This window comes from Prosopis cineraria, unplaced genomic scaffold (assembly GCF_029017545.1).
Source record: "Prosopis cineraria cultivar Desert tree isolate PC_DT_omini unplaced genomic scaffold, ASM2901754v1 PC1151, whole genome shotgun sequence".
In the NCBI taxonomy this organism is placed as follows: Eukaryota; Viridiplantae; Streptophyta; class Magnoliopsida; order Fabales; family Fabaceae; genus Prosopis; species Prosopis cineraria.
The window spans coordinates 2,156-22,852 of NW_026556476.1; the positions used below are offsets into that span (position 1 = coordinate 2,156).

Here is a 20,697-nt window from a genome sequence, read left to right on the forward strand (position 1 = left end):
CGTCATTTTTTCTTCTAGTCAAAACCCATTTACCCAATATTTAATGATATGGAAAATTTCTTCCTTTTTTAAAAGTTTCAAGCAACATTTTTTAAAAAAAAAAGTTTAAGATACTAAACACTTTTTAAAAAAAAAATTTCATTTTGCCCTTTTACCCTTTTAAATATGATATTTTAAATTTTAAATTTAAATCTAAATCTACAAATTGAAATGCTACCAAAAAACCTTGCAATTTTAAACGAGTGCCACGTAACAATGAAAAGAGACAAATGAAAAAATATATTAAACACATAATGATGGAGTTGCTTTATCGATGACATGAAAATAATGCTATTTATTATACATTTATTTTATGCTAGACATGTTTTTATGCGTACTGCACGAAATTTAAATAGTGAGTTGCATATTTTATGATTTGTGAATATTATTTATCTATATAGATTCCTATATGTATGAAATTATATTTCAAAAACAAATAAGAAAAATATTTTTCACCAGATATCTGTATCTAAAAGTTTAAAACACATCTCAAAACAAAATAGTACCCGCTCACCCCTCCCTCTTAACTTACATTGGCTTAATCTTCTGGCCCAAATTAATTGGGCCTAGTTTTGCTCCTCTTGAAACACATCTCAAGCGGACCCAGAAAAACCTTTGAGAAGACAGTGCCAATAAAAAACAAAAAAAAACAGAAAAACCCTAGAACACAGGGCTCCTATAAAGTTTTAAACTTATACAAGGCTCAAAGTACGAACTGGGCGGCAAGGGGAATTCGCTGTAAGTCTCTCTACTCTCTGACACCTGCTCACCCTGTCTCAATTGTTGAACTTTTTGGATATTAACTTTGATTGTGAATTTTTCAAAGTTTCAGAGTAATGGGTTTGCGTTAGAAAATTTCCAGTTGTTTATGTCGACTAGTGCAAGTTCTAAAGCATCTTTTTTTTTTTTTTTTTTTTTTTTAGTGCCTTTTTGAAGAACCAGGGAAGCAAAAATGGCCGTGCCATTGCTTTCAAGAAGATCGTGAAGAAGCGGGTCAAGAAGTTCAAGAGGCCGCAGAGCGACCGCAAGATCTCTGTGAAGGTATCTAACCGAACGACATTTGTATAAATATGTAATTTTTTTAATGTCCTGATTTGCTGTCTGATTTGACGATCTATTGAGCTAGGTGTTGGTTGTTATTCTGTTCTCAATTCAAACCTGCGGGTTTAATACCGGTTCAATGTGAACTAATGGATTACTTTGGGGTCTGCTGTTTCATTGCGCCTTGCCAGTTATTGCAAATTGGTTGTTTCTTTTTGGCTAGAGTGCATTATAACGAGCCTAACTTCGAATGCAATTCCAACACTCTTGAACCTTTAACTTAATGACCCAGTTACATTCTTTACAATTGTGATTCTGCGTAGAGGAGGACTCAATTGAGCTCGGATAGGATATTATGACAGTTTTTGTCGCCCCAGTCTTAATTTGCACCATTTGGTGCAAGATGGTGACTGACATTGTATCTGATCCTAGTATGTTGTAGTTCAGTGCATTTCAAGGTCATTGCTAATGTTTCTTTCACATCGAAACATAAAAAATGTGCTCGTCTGTATTCTTCTACCTGCTTTCCTTTCGTTTTATTGTTGCACCTAACACTAGTTAAATCACTTCAGGTGAAGCGATCTTTGCTCTTTAGCCTATTTACAAGTTTCTGACAATAATTCACTACGGCTTCATTTTATCCTTTGATTGTAATGTTGTAAATGGTAATCATATGTCTTTTCTCGTGTCAGAACACGTCTATCATGGCCCCCCCCAAAATATGGTGATTCAGTAAATGAGAGATGATGATGTTTATCCATCAATTCTGCAGTCGAATGATGATTTTTAACATGCACTACCATCTGACCTCTGTTGTATATTTGGATAGCTTTGTGTGTATTGACTATTTTATCACCAAATGTTCATTTATTGTTTCATGATGTTCTTTAACTGTACTAATGAATTTATACCGGTGCTTCTGCTGCTGGTGATGTAAAGCATTTAATTATTATGACTGATATCTGATTATTACACAAAATATCACCATCTTTCGGCTGAAGTTGCATATTAGAGTTTCTGCTTGCGTTTTGCCTTTGATAAATGTTAGTTGAAGTCATAGTTATTTGAAGTTCCATGACAATGAGGCATCTTTTTGCTTTTGTTAGGCATCCCTAATTGGTTTTTCTAAACTTTTCTGCAGTCAATTATGAGAATTTTGTATGGCGTGTCATATTGTTCATATTATTTCTTTTGATGTGGCGTGTATGTAATCATGTTTTGGGTTCTATCATGTATATTTGCCCGTGGTATCTGATGTCCAGATTTTGTTTCTGTAGCTGGGGCATTTCGTTTGAAGGGCATATAGAAATTTTATACAGGTCTTGCGACACAGTTGGCTTGCTTTTTATATAGGCCTTCTGTTACTATTTCCCTGTTGACATCTTAAATCCATTCATACCAGGTTTGGTGCATCTTCTCCCTGAAAAAGATGTTTCCTCCATCCAGGTCCTGTTATAATTTAGAATGTTTTATGTTTAAAGAATGTCAAGAACCAACAGAATTTGCTTTGCTGCACTTACTAATGGTGCGACTTTAGGAGTACATGCAGCTTTAGGAAAGCCTTTGCCAATATTCTAAAGTTGTGACTTAACCTTGTAATGATTGCTTTGTTTGTTGTAACTAATTATGTTCTTGCGTGTTTACTGCAGGAAAACTGGCGCAGGCCAAAGGGTATTGATTCCCGTGTCAGGAGGAAGTTCAAGGGATGCACTTTAATGCCAAATATTGGCTATGGATCAGACAAGAAGACTAGACACTATCTCCCAAATGGTTTCAAGAAATTTGTTGTGAACAATGTCAAAGAGCTAGAACTTCTCATGATGCATAATAGGTGAACTGATTCGTCCCAATTTTGTTGATTCTCTGTTCCAGACTGTATTGCATGGCATCAGAACTTTCGCTGATGTTCCGATTATCTGTTATTTCAGGACATACTGTGCTGAGATTGCTCACAATGTTTCCACAAGGAAGAGAAAGGAGATAGTTGAGAGAGCTGCCCAGCTTGATGTTGTTGTTACCACCAAAACAGCCAGACTACGCAGTCAGGAGGATGAATAATCTGGATGACTCTGAAGTCACTTGTGATTTGTAGCAAGTTTTTTGGTTGACATAAATGTCGTGGTGATAGATTTTTGTCATAATTTTATTTTTGCTGAAATTCGTAGCATGTTTTACATTAAGATATTTGGCTTGTTTAATGGCCGTTTTACTAGTTTTAGTCTATTGATTCGGATCCCAAGTATTTTTCAGCTTTCAACGGTCAGGTTTTTGCACTTCCAATGCTTCATGAAAATGTTTTTTTCGAAATATAAGCTGGAGCCTGGATGTCATAAAAACACATTCGGATATAACCCTACTCTTCTGCCTTTATTAGGCCTGTACAATTTTGGGTCTCATCCTACTTTATGCTGGATTTTTACTTTTATAAAACTAAAGCAGTGCATGTGAATTTTTACTTTATACAACTGGATCAAGTGACGTTTCTGCAAAAAGACGTCTTTTCTTTCCCTGGTTAAAAATGGCAACTTTTTGACATTTGCTTTTGGTAGAATATGAATATCTGAAATATGAACTCTTGCATCTAGAAAATGATTCAGAATGCTCAAAAATTAGACGGGCAAAGATGAGTGAGGGGAAAACTCATGATAAATACTTAAAGCTGAGTTTGATTCATAAATTTTAGTCTAGTTTAACATATATATACCAGCATCATATAAACATAAAATAGTGCCATCATATAGACATAAAATAGTGCAAACTTTGGAAGACGAACTGGGACCACAGTGGCGGAGTTACATCACTTGAGGGGGCATATGCACCCCTTTAACTTGGAGGAAATTATAAATGAAAAGTAGATATTTTACTATTTAAATTGAGGCCTTTTTTTTGTGTGAATGTTTTAACTTAAGTCTAATTATGAATTCACTAAATTCAAAACTCTAATGTAATTTTTAGAAAGAATATTCTTATTTATTTAATTTTTTTAAATATCTAGTTACTTATATATATAAATAATATCATAAATTAGTGACTTATATGACTTATCTAATGTAATTTTAGAAAGGAAATATTTTTAATAGCATTTGACAATGAGCAAGGGACAATTATAAAATGTATGATTATTTTAAAAAATATTAAATAATTATTTTTAAATTATTATTTTTAAAATTAATTTGCACCCCTAATAGAGTCCTGGCGCCACTGACCACAGTGGAAGAGTTCACAAGGGGCAAAGAATATGACTTGCCTCGAAGAAGGAACATGTAGGAAACTGAACAAGGTACTATACATAAAACAAACTCAAGAAAAAGGGAGGCAAGGAAGAATCTGGCATATTTCGTCCTGCCTTGAAAGTGAAGCACGAACATTCATCTTCTTTACAACCCTGCATAATCTTTTGAACTAGCAGCCTTGGCAAGAAAAGAACCCGAGTTTCCACCCAATTATCCTATGCATATATTTATATATACATAAAGGACTCTCCCTTGCACCATCCTCGATCAGAAGGAACTTTCTGAAACCTCCTTCCTCCTCCTTGATCAGAGAACTTTCTGCTTTTGAAAATCCACACAGTACAGAGATGGCCAACGAAGAAATGAAACCCATTGCCACATTGCTTCTGCTCCTCAACTTCTGCATGTACGTGGTCGTTTTGGGAATTGGTGGATGGGCCATGAACAGAGCAATAGATCATGGCTTCATCATAGGTATCAATTATGTTTCTCAGACACAATCCAGAGAGTTTCATGACAAGATAAATAGAAGTTCCTGTTGTTTCTATCTTCGCATCTGGCTTATGTTGTACTACTGTTGAGAACTGCAGGTCAAGGATTTGAACTTCCAGCTCATTTTTCGCCCATATATTTCCCCATGGGGAATGCAGCCACTGGATTCTTTGTGATGTTTTCTTTGATTGCTGGAGTTGTTGGAGCTGCTTCTGCAATTGTTGGATTCAATCATGTCCGTTCATGGACTCCTGAGAGCTTGCCATCTGCAGCTTCTGTTGCTGCCGTTGCTTGGACTCTCACCCTTCTTGCCATGGGGTAATAATAATAATCCATCCACCATTATTTGCCTGAATTCAAAAGTTTTTCGTTTTTTCTTTTGGGTATGATCATTACTGTATTGATCTGACAAGCAAACGATTTGTGCAGCTTCGCCTGCAAAGAGATTGAGCTTTATATCAGAAATGTCCGCCTGGTAAGACAAGAACAGATAATTTCTGTGTTTTTTTTTTTTTTTATTCCCAGAAACTGTATGGTAAGTGTTGAGTTGAGATTTGGAATGTTGAATTTTGCAGAGAACAATGGAGGCGTTCTTGATTATACTGTCAGCTACGCAGCTTTTCTACATAGCAGCTATTCATGGCGCCAGGAGATGAAGCGAGAGAGAGATGTTGAGGAAGATGACTCTGATCAGATGGGGCTTGTGTGATTTGTTGTGTTTCGTTATGTTCTGATTTTCGGGTTTCATTTCTGCTGTGATTTTTTTTATTTTTTTTTTCATCAGTCTTTTATTTTCTGAAACATGCTTGCAGAGTTGGCAGATTGTGTGTAATTTTCGTGATTGGATTTGTATAAATCAATATTATTTATATTACTTATTCCAAATTAAAGAAATGTGTCCCAAAGGCAATAGGCCATTATTATTGGGATAAATGATTGTCTCAGCTTAACAAGTAGTCTTGAATTCAAATTTTGAAAATATTCTAGCATTAAAACTCTATGGTGGAACCCGCTACTTGAAAAAGTCTATCAACAATACTCAAATCCATGTTAGTATGAGTCCGTGTTAAATTCTTTCAATTGGACAAGAAGTGAGTTTATAGCGCAAGCAAGAGAAATGTGTCCCCCTGTAGATTCTTTTTTTTTAAAAAAAAAAGATTTTTAAACAAATTTTATTTTTTGGACAATAAAAACTTTCTCCTTTCACCACAACAATTGTACATGAATTCAAATTGCTTTGACTAATTGAAGAAATCAAGTAGAGAACCGAGAGAAAAAGAATTTTTTTTTTCTTAAAAAAAAAACAATTGCCGGACAGCATTTTTTTACCAATGAGAAAAAAAAATTGTAAATGCTAAGAAATCGGGCTTTGGGCCACAATTTTAAAAATAAAACAAACTAATAAGATTGAATTCCAAAGAATTAAAATTTAAAAATAAATCAATAATTAAAAGAAAAATTAAGAATTAAGGGCCCGTTTGGTATGAAAAATTTTAGTAATATGAAAATGAAATTGTATATAAAATTCAAATTTGTCTCATTTGGTATGTCAGATTTTTAATTCCATGTGGAATCCAATTCCACCAAAACACCCTCGACTTCCTCACCATAAGTCATCAGTGACCTTACCAGTGACCCTCTCTGATTCCATTTTCTTCCCTTCTTCCCTTCTTCCAAACCTGGTACCCATTATTGTCTCATCGCTCCCATCACCAATCAAGACCTCCATCAATGGGAGAGGGAGTGTTTAAGCTTCAAAATAATGAAATCACCATCAACAGCCAACTGTACATAGCCTTTATCTTTGTGGCAACCTCTAACCTCTATCATCATCACCGATGGCAAGATCAACGAATCCTTAAAGGCACAGGTACTGGTTCGATCTTCTCTCTCCCCTCCATCTCCTAGATTTACAATCTTTTATCTTCTTCTTTTTTTTTTTTTTGTAAATTGATTGTTGGGTTGTGAGCTATGTATCCTTTTATTTCTTGTTCAGATTTGATTTCATTTCTTCTTTATGGTGCATTTGGAGTTTGGATGATTTCATTTCTTCTACATGACCAAAACCTTCAAAATTGGGTTTTGGGTTTTGTGTGATTTCACCTAGTCTTTTTTTTTTCTTATTTAGATTTTATTTCATTCCTTCACAAACTTGAAGCATTGATTTTTGATTTCTTGCAATTTTTAAAAGGTTGATTGTTGTTTTGATAATAGAAAGATGGCAACAGCTTTTATTTGTCCCACTTCAATGTTGCTGGCCAAGTTTCAATTATTTTGGTAGGACATTTTAGTCTTTGTATATTTTAGATATCAATATTAAATAAAAATAATTTCTCAATTCCATCACCATACCAAACATATTTCAAAATTATATATCCATTTTTATTTCCATCAAAATCATTTTTAATATATCAACGAGGCATAAGAGTTATCCTTTTTCATATTAAAACAAAACAAAAAAGTGAGATGGAGTTATTCTATTATACAACAAATTTAAAATTGTTTGGTTTAACTAAAATTTTGAATGGCACATGTATATGATAATTGATTCAAGAAACCGGGTTATTTTGTTATTAAAAAAACAAAACAAACTGGGTCATTTTACTTTATCGCCCAAAAAAATTTGGGTTTGAGTATAAAAGCTCGTTTTCTGTTGGGCCACAACCCAACCCCGAGTTCACCTACTCCAGAGCCCAGATGGCTATACATCCCTCAAGGGTGGTCCATAATTTTAGGAAAATCAAATTTAAGACTTTAAACTAAAATAAATATTCAATTTGCATACTCCCTCCTTTCTATAAAGCCCCTTTACTATTTTTATGAGATTAAAATAATTAGATAAATATAAATTTTTTACAACTTTTCAAATTAGTTTACTACTTTTATTGGATTAAAATAATTAGTTAAATATAATTTTTTTTACAACTTTTCAAAGTTAGTTAATTGAGAGGAGAGAGATAGAAATTATTGACAAATGATGTTGGAGAAGATTAGTAGAATAACTTCACATTTTAATTTAAAATCTCAAAACTCAACTTCCAATTAGGGCTAGCTTAGCTTTTGGGTTTCAAATGGTGTGATGCATATAAGTTCCTACTATAATTAAGGCTAATCTTATTTTGAATTTCAAACATATGAGTAATAATGGGCTTACAACTCTTAGGCAAAAACCAGATTTTGATACCACTTTATTAGAAATAGGGAGGGAACGCTTGGAAATGGGGTGGAGAAGAAATGGACATGATTAAAAGAAGGATAAGATATCTTAATTCAAAATTGTAAGGCTCAAGTTTATGGGTATTTCTCCTTTAGTTTATATTAATTATTAAACCTAATTTTATTTGATGCGGAACTTCCTATATCGGTTCAAGTTTACTCATAATTAGATAGCCTAATAATTTTCCCCTAAAAAGTGAGTCAATAAGCTCCTAATATCAAAAATACCTTACAAACACCAAGTCTCTGCACTAGCAATCAGAATCATCTAGTTTTTAGGCTTTTAAATAGTGTTATACACACAAATCCCTATTGCATTTATGGCCACTCCCATTTTGGATTTCAAACATGTGCATAATAACAAATTTTCATGTCCTGAGCGAAACTAGACTCTAATATTATTTGTTCTAAATGAAGAGCAATTACCCATTAAAGATAAGAGAGGAAATATTGATAAGATTAGTTGAAGGGTACTATATTATAACCCAAAATTTTAAGGCTTGAGTTTAGGAATTCTTTCACTAATCTTGCTTGTTTCTTCTCTCCTTCTATTATTGGATGGTCACTCCTCGATTCATTCCTAACTCTAGTAAATTAGTGTCACCTAATCCTTGCCCATATTTTCTCAATAATTTAATAAAACTTTCGCTTTGATCCGCACTAATGCATCTACAAAAACTGGCAAAAATAGGCCCAACGGCCATGCCACATCAATGTTGCTTACTGTGGCCTATCACCACACCTGGTAAATATATATTTCATTCTTTTAGGGGAGACAAAAAATTAAATATTTAAAAGTTTTTTTTACATTTATCTTTTTTAAAAAAATTGTACATTTTTATTATTATTAGCATTAAAGTACATTTCTTTTTACATTTTTTTGAGGAGTGTTGAGCATTTTATACTAATAAATGAAGCCTTTTTTCTTCTAAAACATTTTTCAAAAGAGTAAAATTCCACCTCTCTTAGTAATCTATTAACTGAGGGGATCTTTGGTCATTTGGAAAATAGTTTATAGAAAAAATCCCTCTCTTATTAGGATAGAATACTCAATGTTCTTTGAAGGAAAGTATGTGAACAAAAAACAATTTAACTCTCATATGAAAATACCAATTAAGAATAGGAAAAATGATAAAAAAATTCTTTTGAAATATGTAAATGATAATTTAATCCCTCGAAATGCTATAATACCAATGAAGTCTTTAAAAACTTTTCTGTCATCAAGAAATTAATATAAATGATCAAATTACCCTTAGTTCAAATATCAATTATCATTTATAAGTTTTATTTCAAGATTCACAACTTTTTTCTTAAAATCACAAGAATGCAATAGCAATTCGTAAGTTCATATTTGAAATCTTAAACTAAGGGTAATTTAGTCATTTATATTAATTTTTTAATGATATAAAAGTTCCTACGGACTTCATTGATATTATGATATTTCGAGACTAAATTATCATTTATATAATTCGAAGGGATTTTATTGCCATTTTTCATTAAAAATAAGTGACACTTTAGCTCTAAATATCCATTAATTTAATTGTTAGTTGACCAAAATAATTTTAAAAAATACCTAAAAAATTTAAGAGACTTGATCAATATTAAATTTTTTAAAATATTATTTTCTTAATAAATATTAAACATTTTAACAATTTTTATTATAATAATAATATTTTTAAATAAATTATAGAAAATGACTTAATGAGAAAAGTAACAATGATTAAGTCATTTTAATATTTTAGGTTATTATTTATAATTTTTTAATCAATTAATGATTTTCTTTTAAAATATTGAATCACTCAAATTTAATATATATTTTATAATTTTGTATTAAAAAAAGAAGGAATGGACCTCGTAACTTGTTTTTTTAAATTTAAAATTGAAAACATATTACATTATATAATTCATTAAAGTGCATTTTGCGCTTGTGCTTTTTTTTAGAAGGAGTAGGCACTTTGCATTAATAAATAGAGTATTTTTTTTAAATTATTTTTTAAAGGATCAAAAATTTTTCTCTACTAATGAATCAAGAGAAATTTTTTATATTTTTAAAAAATAATTTTTAAAAAAATATTTTATTTATTAGTATAAAATGTCTCGCATTCCTGACAAGGGAAAAAAAAACTTGAGGAAAAATGCATTTTAAATTTTAACCCTTATCATATCACATATTTCGTCTTTGTTCACATGATGCACAATTCTCGAAGGGAGAACGATGATGGGGAGTGACGACGAAAGATGATGGGAAAGAAGAATGGGAGGGGTATATAGGTAATTATGAGGCCTCCTCCTCTTGTGCCTTGCCTGATAGCGTTCACCTGCTACTCCCCATCTTCAATTATGTTGGTGACTTGTAAGACTGCATCACTGGCAATTCGGCCCATTTGCTATTCAATTTTGGTCAACATTTCTCTCTCTTGTAAACATTAAAAACATGGCCCACTAGTCTCAAAATTTATGTGGCCCCAACCATCCCACGTACCAATGCAGTGAATGGTTGGATGATCAAATTAATTAATTCTTTTTCCCAAGCTTTAGCCAGCCTAGTTGATGGAAATTTTTTTTAAAATTTAAAATTATAATTTTGTAAAAATATATTTAAACACCTCTCTTATATATTAAAAATAATTATGAACTTTAAATTATAATTTTTTAAAAAATATTTCAATACTTATTATATATGACAAAATTAATTATAAATTTAAAATTATGGTTTTATAAAAATTTTTCAAACATCTCTGTACATGTCAAAGTCAATTATAAACTTAAAAACATAATTTTTAAAATAATTTATATGATTTTTATATTATTTTAAGAAAAACATAATTGAAAAGTTGAATTAAAAAGCATGCAATAATATCTTATGAGATAATTGTAAATTTGGATTCCCAATTAATTTTGACATATATAAGGGTATTTAGATATTTTTAAGAAAACTATATTTCAAACGGACCAAACCTTAACAATCGGGAGATACGTACACTAATAAATTCAATTAGCTTTCAATGTACACTAATAAATTATATATGGTTCAGTTTGGCTACTAAAAAAAAAATGGAATGGATTAAAAAAATTAAAATAAAAATGAAGTAAATCACCCTTTTCTTTTATGATAAGTATAATAAAATTCATTAATATATGCAATAAATGTAAGAATTATCTTACCCTTAAAAAATCCTATAAATCACTATGATAGATTTGATCATAGAGGACGGTTAGGTTTGATTGTCCTTTATATCCAAAGGTATATAGTACGGTTACATAATTGTCCTATATTTAGGAAAATATAGGATGATTTTTTTAGAATTGTCCTATATGTTGTTCCATATCAATTCAATATATATCTACAAATCCTATAGGATAAAATTAATTGGTCATAAATGTCTTCTCTCCTATTAGTCAACATACTTTGGTATAATGTTAATTATCCTCTCCTATTGGTCCATTACTTTTTGTATAATCAATTTGATTTTAATCTAATATTAATATTTCTATTTCATTGATTGATGTGATTGAATATTTTTTCATTGGTTAAAAGAATTTAATTTATTTTTTTATTTATTTTAATTGATTTTTATCTTTCCACGAGATGAGAGAATTAAATTAAATATCTACACATCTTGTAGAATGAAGGTAATTGATCACAAATCTCTTCTCGCCCATTGGTTCATTAATTTTTGTATAATCAATTTAATTTTAACCTAATATTAATATTAATATTACTATTTCATTGGTTAATGTGATTAAATATTTTTTCTAATTGGTTGATAGAATTTAATTTATTTTTTATTCATTTTAATTGATTTTTATCTTTTCACAAGAGAGGGGCAATAAATTCTACTTCAAATTTTTCCTGAGTCATCTATCGTGGGAGTATTAATTATACTGTTTCCCATGCTCTTGAGTCCTGCTAGAAAGTTTTTGTTCCCAATATAAGAATATTTTTATGTCTCTTAGTTTCATATGCCCTGATTGATGATTGATAAGCTATTTTCCAAATGAATTTGTTGCTGATAGTGGAGAGCTTGGTGGCCGAGGTGGAGGAGTTTTGTGAATCTTTTTAGCCACTGTCAGGGAAAGAAATCTCATAGCTTTAATTTAAATGGTAAAAAAAATTGATTTTCATTAGTTAATATATTTTAGGCTAATGTTAATATGAAAATTTCTCTTGATTCATTAATAAGATTTAATTTATTTTTTTATTTTTCATGAATTTTCAGTCTACTTTTATAGAAGCATTGATTTAAGAGTTGTCTCCTTTTCAAATTTTCCTGATTGTTAGTATTAACTTCATTCGGCTATCCTTCTCCATTCACTGTACTTTGCCATACCTTTTCAATTTTCTTAATCAATGAGATATAATTTATTTTCCTATTTTTCATGCATTTTCAATCTACTTTCATGGGAGCATTGATTCAAGAGTAATCTCATTTTTAAATTTTCTAAATTGTTAGCATTAACTCCATCTGGCTATCATTCTGCATTCGCTGTACTTTCTCATGTCTTTTCAATTTTCCTAATCAATGAGATTTAATTTCTTTTTTTATTTTTCATGTATTTTCTTTATTCACTGTACTTAATATTAATCAACTCTCATCAATTGTCATCCATAAACATTATCGGTAAAAGGAAAAAAAAAGGAAATAAAAAGAAGTTTACTTTTGATTCGGCTCATCAATCTTTATTTTGTGGTCTTGGTTCTTCAAATTGTGCATATTTTATCATACATTTTGCATTAACAAAATAATGCAGCGACTCTTCATCTTTTCACATAGAAAAAGCAAGGCAGAAACGATTTGGCAGATAATACATATTCAATTCTTTGACCATATATACATATATAAGAAAAAAATATATCTCTTTCCTTCTTGGTGAGGAAGAGATAAGAGTGTGCTTTCTTATGCATTTTAGGCGCAAATCCTTTTTCTGCCTTTTGACCTTTTAATATTTATAATATTTATAAATATTAAAAATATTTAATAATTTAAAATATTGGCAATAAATTTTAAATTTAGCCAAAAACAAGATGTGTACAAATAAAATATCCAAAAAGAAAAATGATAAAATAGAGAAACTCTCAAAAATTTAGCAATCTTAGATGTGTTGATAGTAATGATATTGATAATATTTGTTTCAAACTTTTTAATTTCAATCTGTGCAATGCACAGAAAATTGTCTAGTTTCAACCAAATGTAAAACCACAAAGGTAATAGGCCACAACCGTCCTATATTACCATTTTTTTTGAAATAGGGGAGTTGCTTTTCTAGCGGCTCCCTAAAATATAGAAAAAAAATATATCAAAAAAATTTCAAAATAGTTTAAAAATTAGATTTACACTATTCAATTTAAAACTATAATGTTTACAATTTAATTATGTCAAAATTATTCTATTTAAAATTCAATGATATAATAAATCAATCATTTTAAACTAAACTAACAATCCCTAAAATATGTAACCTATATATTGATAATTAAACTAATCTATTTCTAAACTAACTATATATTATCACCTCATATTGGACGTGACCCACTTTTTATATACATATTCGCTCTAGTTTTTGAGGATTTTATTAATATGTGTATCTTCAAAATGAGGTATAGCATAGTTTAGATAGTACTACAACATACATGATAATAAAATTAGTTAATGACAATTAAAATTCATTATAACATGAAAAATTGATTTGTGAAACTTGTATTACTCCAACCACTTTCAGCTTTCAATTGGTTCAATTTCAACTTTGACACGTGTTTCCTAGCATTAGTGTACAATGGTATCCTCTTATTGCTTCTCAACCTTTCAAGCATTTCAGAACAATCATTCAATTCTACTTCAACTGTGTTGACTATCTCTTCAACACGATCTACTTCATCTACACACTTGTGTCAAAGTCATTTAACACATAGCTATGGCTACTGCTGGTCATGTCTCTTACCTCTATACTTATAATTTTGATCAATTCTTTTAATACTAAATGGTCTTCTAAGTCCTGTGTAGTGACCCATCTTATAAATCCACATCTTAGACAAAGGCACAAATGTTCTTGTGCTTGCTTTATGTTCGACGCCAACCATAATAAAGTGGCTCACCCCTTCCAAATATTCCCCTGATTGTCGATCTGCATACATCCATACATTCATTCTTTATCCATAATCTCAATCTATCAAAAATTGTTGAGGCAAATGCGATGAGTGGCTTAATCATTATAGGTTCAAGATAATAAATAAATTAACTACTAACACAATAATACATTACTCATGAGCCACTTGATTAAAAAATAATGGGGATCCTAACAAAAATATCCGCATTATTAAAAATAAATATAATTATAGTTTGACTTGAAGTTCTTTTAGTTGTCTAATAAACCACAATTTTCATTTAAGAGTACTCTTAAACAAAAATTTGGAAAAATAATGGCTTAAAATTAAGACTTTCTACAGAATTTTGGCCTCTCTTCATACTTAAATTTATCCTTGTACAATCTAGTTTCAACTCAAACTCAATCACCACTACCACCAACAACAATATAGCAGCAACAGTAGCAACAACAACAAAAAAGAATTTACCAACAACAAAAATATCATCCATGATAAAAAAAGAAGAAGCAAGATTAAAGAACTTGTCCAAGTAAGCTTATTAATAGTCCCAAGTTATTTGACTTGCCTTCAAGAACTTTAGAATTCACATGCATTTCAAGAGCGACTTCTATCTTTTTGGAATCTTGAACATTAGGTTTTTAGCTTCTATTTTCATGAAAGAGGACAAAAGTTGGTTACCAAAATTGTATCACTTCAAATCAATTTTCCCCAAACCATAATTTTTGCTTTTAGGACTACTAGAACTAGAAACTAGAAAGTGCATGGAGTATTGTGATAAATAAAAGGCCAGTCTCATACCCTCTAGCAACTAGCTAGCAAGTGCCTAACCAAGACTCAATTGCAAAATTAAATGTAGGTAAGTCTGTTCAAAACCTCACAATGTAACCATACAATTGCTGAAGCTTTAGGCATTCATCAATTCAATACAACCATGCATTTAACCATTGAATTTAAATTTGAAAGCAAAATTCCAGCAATTAAATGATAAAATAACAAGTCTACTCATACAAAAACACAAACACCTTATGTCTTGAATTTGTAAATGAGCAAAAAAATTAAAATAAGAAAGGGCTAAAAGAAAAAAAATCAGAAATTAAAATCAGAAACAATGGAAGAAATTAGAAGGCAGAAAATATCAAAAATTAAACACAAAAATGGAACCAATGGAATAATCATTAGAAGCCGTCCATGCAATCAGAGAGACCAAAGACCAAAACAAACTTGGGAGAGAGTGTGATGAACACTTGGCAAAATTACACAGGGAGGAAGAGAGAGGGGTTGACAACAATGGAGCTTCAAGATTGACTTGAGATTTTGAGATTTGAGTTTTGGGATTTCGTCAAGTAATGGAGTAGAGATTTTGAGCTTATGAGATTTTGGGATTTAAAGAACACTAGCGTGCGAGAGGTTTTTAGGTTCTGCAACTCTATTTAAAAATTGATATCAAGAGTTAGAGATTTAATAGTAGACTGTAAATAGGACGGTTCGTCGAAATAACTATCCTGTAATGCAACAACATAGAGGACGGTTCTCACTTACAACTGTCCTTTATCTACTAATATTTTTTTTAAATCATTTTTTAACTTCTAGAAACATATAGGATAATTTCCAAGGGAACTGTCCTATATTTTGTTTCATATCAGGTGATTCATTGATAAACCATCCTATTTGTGTTCTAACGTTCCACGGGCCATAGCTCTATTTGCTCATATAGGATGGTTGTGACTACAACCGTCCTATATGAGGCATCTTATATTAATAATTTTATAGCAATGAATCATAATTTCTAATCTTATAAATTAATTATTCTTTCATCTTATGAATGCAGGTCATTTATCCTTTTTGATTATCTTATTTTTATATTTATTTTTCAATTTATTTTATTTCAATTCTTTCTAATAACCAAATGTACTTATGGCTCTGCAAAGGAACGGAGACTAGAAAAAACAATGAGCAAGGGACATTGCGCGTTTCTCACTCTCAAACCCATCTTTCTAATAATTTGATGGAAATCATGTTCCGTCTATAATAAATTAAATTAGATTTAATTGCCAGAAACCTTTGATTCAAGTGGCACACAACTTTATTATCCTACCTCTTGATGCAAGATGTTCAAGGATCAAATCCCTGTAAGGTTAAAGGGACAAAAATTATGGATGTATGTAAGGGTTTATTGTGTGGTGTGAGACCCCCTTTCTTGTAGAGAAGTGTTATATAAGATTAAAAAAAAGTTAAATTATATTTAATTATATTAACAATCCCCATTAACCCAATATTAGTTTGGTTACACAAACCACACGTATTCAAGTACATATAAGGACAGAATGAGGGGGGAAATGAGTGAGGGCCGATGCACACATTTCTCTCATTTTATATGATCTTTCTCTCACAATTACACCTAGAGGCTAGAGATAGCAAAATGGGTTGGCCCGGCTAAGAAGGGTCGGACTTGAGAAACTCGCTTATTTAAAAAGTGCCGTATTAGTAAAGTTTGACCCTCATTTGCAGGCAGCTTAGGCCCGCCTTACATGTGATTTAGGTCCTTTTATGTATTTTTAATGGTCGTTCTCTTTCAAATAAATACATATTTTGATACTAATAGGCAGTCGGAGTAGTAACAAACTAAAATAACCAATGATAAATGCAAATTTTCTGCTAGCCAGCAATTGAAATCATAATTAAATTCTTTTAACTTCAATTGTGCGATACTTAAGGTTGAACGAAGCTATGAGCTAAAATATTAAGTGGAAGAAAAACCGAGAGGTTGAACGCAACGATGAGAGGCTAAGGGTTGGAGTGAGACTGACTGGAGTTGGAGGCTGGAGCGAATGATAACAGTGAGATTGACTATTGAGTGCCGTGCGAGGCAGTGGATGGATTTAATAACAGGATATGTGAAACTTCATATTAGATAAAATTAAACTTAATAATTAATATATAATAAAAAAGAAATTTATATAATCCTGAATATTGATATATCTTTTGAATTAAGATATTGTATTCTTCCACTACTCTTATCCATCTATTCTCTACTGCCATTTTCGGGTGGTCATTTTTCATTCCTTATTAAAACAATGTTACATGATAGCCGTGAAGCAAGTTGATCAACTTTCTTCAAAATTACCATTAATATAAAAAAACAACATTGATAAAGAGAATATAATTACTCCCTCTGTTAAAAAATATAAGATATTTTTAACTGAATCTCACCCTCAATGAAATAGTTACTTGTTTTCAAACTAATTCTACTTTTTCATATTTTTCCCTATTTAATAGAGTGTTTCACTATAAAATAAATATAAAATAATTTATTTAATAGAGACACTTTTGGAAAAAGACAATGATTACACTTTGAAAGACATTTTTTAATATTCAACTTCTCAAAAAATGCTTTATATTTTCGAATGGAGGGAGTATCTTTATTTTATTTTATTTTCTTTTCCCCAAAGAGTTATACAATTATTAAATCAAACAATGTACAGCTTCTTTTAATTATACAACCTTTTTTTAATTATCACACCAAATTTTTAATAGGCTTCATGAAACTCTGTTTTTTTTTTCATTGATGCATCTTTTAATGAGATCTAAATTTAAAAAAGCCAAGCATAAAAAACAAAAACAACAACAACAACAACAACAACAACAAGCCTTTATCCCACTAGGTGGGGTCGACTACATGGATTGCAAGACGCCATTGTGCTCTATCGTTTATCAAGCTTTTAGAAATATTATTAATTAAGAGATCGCGTTCAATAACTTCCAAGAGTGTTTTCTTAGGCCTTCCTCTACTTCTCTTAATCGGACTCAAAGTTATATGTTCCACTCTTCTCACTGGTGCCTCCCTTGGTCTTCTTTATACATGCCCAAACCATCTCAATCGATTTTCTACCATTTTTTCTCAATAGGTGCCACTCTCACTTTTTTGCGTTTGTGCTCATTTTGAATTTTATTTTTACGTGTATGTCTGCACATCCATTGTAACATTCTCATCTCTGCTACTCCAACTTTATGCTCTTGCTGTCCTGTTAGAGCCCAGCATTCACTATTATATAACATTGTCGGTCTGATAGCAGTGCGATAAAACTTTTCTTTAAGTTTATTAGGCACCTTACGGTCACAAATAACTCCTTTAGCTTTTCTCCAATTAAACCACCCAGCTTGAATTCTATGTGAAATATCTCCACTGATTTCGCCATCATTTTGAATAATGGCTCTCAAATATCTAAAATTTTTCACTTGAGGTATAATATGTTCAACATTTTTTTAATGGACCAAGCATAAAAAACAAGGGAAAAAATATGTTCAACATTTTTTTAATGGACCATGGTGACTCCAATGCATATCCCATATAGTTTGGAAAACCATTGTATATCACATATTTTAATGACATTTAAATTTTAAAACCAATGATTCTTGCCTAAATGACGACGAATCGCATGGGCAATTAAGAATATTTAATCTTACAAAAATTCTTATTAAGAAACTAAAGTATTACAGTATGCTCTGTACGTAATTGCAGCAAATGCATACACGTTTGTTCACACATCATATTTGATCTCAACCACTATATTACGTGTTCAATATATCAACGGTCTGGAATGAATATTCAGAGATGGATATAGATAATGCATATCACGGGAGGATCTGGGTACCTTATAATACATACATACATATATATAACACATAATTGACATTGTAGAATCAAAACCCTCCTCCTAACAATGCTCCACAACTTTGCCCAAATGGTCGCCAGCTTCCTGGTTCTGGTCTTGTTTCTATATTATTACCATCGCAAACGATGCTGTAAAGATCACCCCCTTGTCACAGAATGGCCTATACTCGGCATGTTGCCACCATTTCTTGGTGATCTGTGCCACTTCCAAGACTTGCTAACTCACGCTTTGCAAACACAAGGTGGTACTGCAAACTTCCATGGACCATCGTTCACTGAGATCAACTCTCTCATGACCTGTGATCCCATGAACGCGCATCACATCATGAGCAAGAACTTCGGCAACTACGTGAAGGGGCCTGAGTATCGCAGGATTTTCAGAGCTTTCGGAGAAGGGGCTCTTGTTGCAGATTTAGACTCGTGAAAATACCAGAGGACCATTCTCCATTCGTTGTTTGCAACAAAGAGCTTCGACAAGTTTCGTGAGAAGATCATTCGAGAGAAGGTGGAGAGCTGTCTGATTCCTCTTCTTTATCATGTCGTCAGGCAACCGCTTGACGTGGATCTGCAAGACGTGTTCAATCGCTTCAGCTTCGACACTATTAGCTCCGTACTCTTGGAACGCGACCCAAAGTGCCTTGCTGTTGATTTTCCAGAAATTGCATGGGAGAGAGCTTTAAATGAATCCGAGGAGTTTTTACTCTACAGATACGTAGTGCCTAGAAGCGTCTGGAAGCTTCAGAGGTGGCTCGGAATTGGACCAGAGAAGAAAATGGTCAAAACAATCGAAACTTTTGACCAATTCCTCCTTGGAAGTATAGCATCAAAGAGAGAAGGGATCAGGCAAAGGAAGGAAATGAAGAAGAAAGAGGACGATGATCATGACTTGCTAATGGCATTACTGATGAAGGAGGAAGAAGGAAAACAACACTTTGATGACAGGTTCTTGAGGGACTCTGCTTTTACTCTATCTCTTGCAGGTAGGGAGACTGTAACTCTAGCTCTCACATGGTTCTTTTCTTTTGGCTTGTTACTACAAACCCTTTGGTGGAAGCCAAGATTCTTGAAGAGATCAAACAAGGAAAGGAAGTGAAAGATCAATTATATCTCCACGGTGCTCTCTGCGAAGCTTTGAGGTTGTATCCACCCATACCCATAGTACGAAGGCAAGCAATCAAACAGGACAAACTTCCCAGTGGACACGAGGTTGGTCCTAATACTGTGATACTATTATCTTTGTATGCCATGGGAAGGTGTGCAGAGATATGGGGAAAAGATTGCTTGGAATTCAAGCCTGAGAGGTGGATCTCAGAGAAAGGAGGCTTTCTTCAGGTACCATCGTACGAGTTTTTTAGTTTCACTGCAAGACCCAGGATTTGATTAGGCAAGAACCTGTCCTTCATTCAAATGAAGATGGTGGCTACTGCTATCTTAAGGAATTATCAAGTCAGTGTGGTAAGAGATCATCCTGTTACTCTTGCAGTTTCAATATTGCTTAAGATGAAGCATGGCCTCAAAGTTCGCATCACAAAAAGAGAACAATTAATTTATGGAGAGGCAGAAGAAAGTAAATTATATTTGTGTCAAATTTGAAGTTAATGTAGTTGAAATTATATATATGTCTCTGTTTTTCTTTGATAATTAAGTCTGTATTAGATGGGTAGGATCTTTCTTGCTCTCTCCTTCCTGTCCTCACACAGGTGGGTTTAACAAAACATGTAAGGAAAAATAGGACCCAGGAAAGGACGGAACGGAGGAGGTAGATCTTGCTTTTGATGAATGAATAAAGTATAAGAAAGCCAATGATTGGCTTGCATGTGATGCTATAAATTAAGAGACGCGCCTGTTTATGATAGGATATTTCTCCACCTTTCCTTTCCTTTGTTGTGAGTTCTTAATTATAT

General features: G+C 32.0%; 1 protein-coding gene, 3 non-coding genes and 2 pseudogenes across 4 annotated transcripts; all 6 read left to right on the top strand.

Annotated features, from left to right (window-relative positions):
• Positions 1-991: 991 nt before the first annotated feature.
• Positions 992-3,515, top strand: LOC129299411 (60S ribosomal protein L32-1-like; annotated as a pseudogene).
• Positions 1,429-1,509, top strand: LOC129299414 (small nucleolar RNA U31b). The gene has a single exon (XR_008590566.1). It is a non-coding gene; the product is annotated as a small nucleolar RNA U31b (small nucleolar RNA).
• On the top strand, positions 1,817-1,893 carry LOC129299412 (small nucleolar RNA Z195/SNORD33/SNORD32 family). The gene has a single exon (XR_008590564.1). It is a non-coding gene; the product is annotated as a small nucleolar RNA Z195/SNORD33/SNORD32 family (small nucleolar RNA).
• Positions 2,001-2,086, top strand: LOC129299413 (small nucleolar RNA Z196/R39/R59 family). The gene has a single exon (XR_008590565.1). It is a non-coding gene; the product is annotated as a small nucleolar RNA Z196/R39/R59 family (small nucleolar RNA).
• Positions 3,516-4,388: 873 nt separating the features above from the next.
• On the top strand, positions 4,389-5,699 carry LOC129299409 (membrane protein PM19L-like). The gene is made up of 4 exons (XM_054937882.1): positions 4,389-4,787; positions 4,904-5,123; positions 5,235-5,280; positions 5,381-5,699. Exons 1-4 carry the CDS (start codon positions 4,661-4,663, stop codon positions 5,459-5,461), a joined length of 474 nt encoding a protein of 157 aa, XP_054793857.1. The 5' UTR covers positions 4,389-4,660; the 3' UTR covers positions 5,462-5,699.
• Positions 5,700-18,863: 13,164 nt separating this feature from the next.
• LOC129299410 (alkane hydroxylase MAH1-like) lies at positions 18,864-20,386 on the top strand (annotated as a pseudogene).
• Positions 20,387-20,697: the final 311 nt, after the last annotated feature.

What these genes read in the sequence shown, in the direction of transcription:
- LOC129299409 (XM_054937882.1), top strand. Translation starts at nt 4,661, where the DNA reads ATGGCCAACGAAGAAATGAAACCCATTGCCACATTGCTTCTGCTCCTC. An exon ending in CTCACCCTTCTTGCCATGGG is followed by an intron (nt 5,124 to 5,234) that starts GTAATAATAATA and finishes CGATTTGTGCAG; the next exon opens with CTTCGCCTGCAAAGAGATTG. An exon ending in ATATCAGAAATGTCCGCCTG is followed by an intron (nt 5,281 to 5,380) that starts GTAAGACAAGAA and finishes TGAATTTTGCAG; the next exon opens with AGAACAATGGAGGCGTTCTT.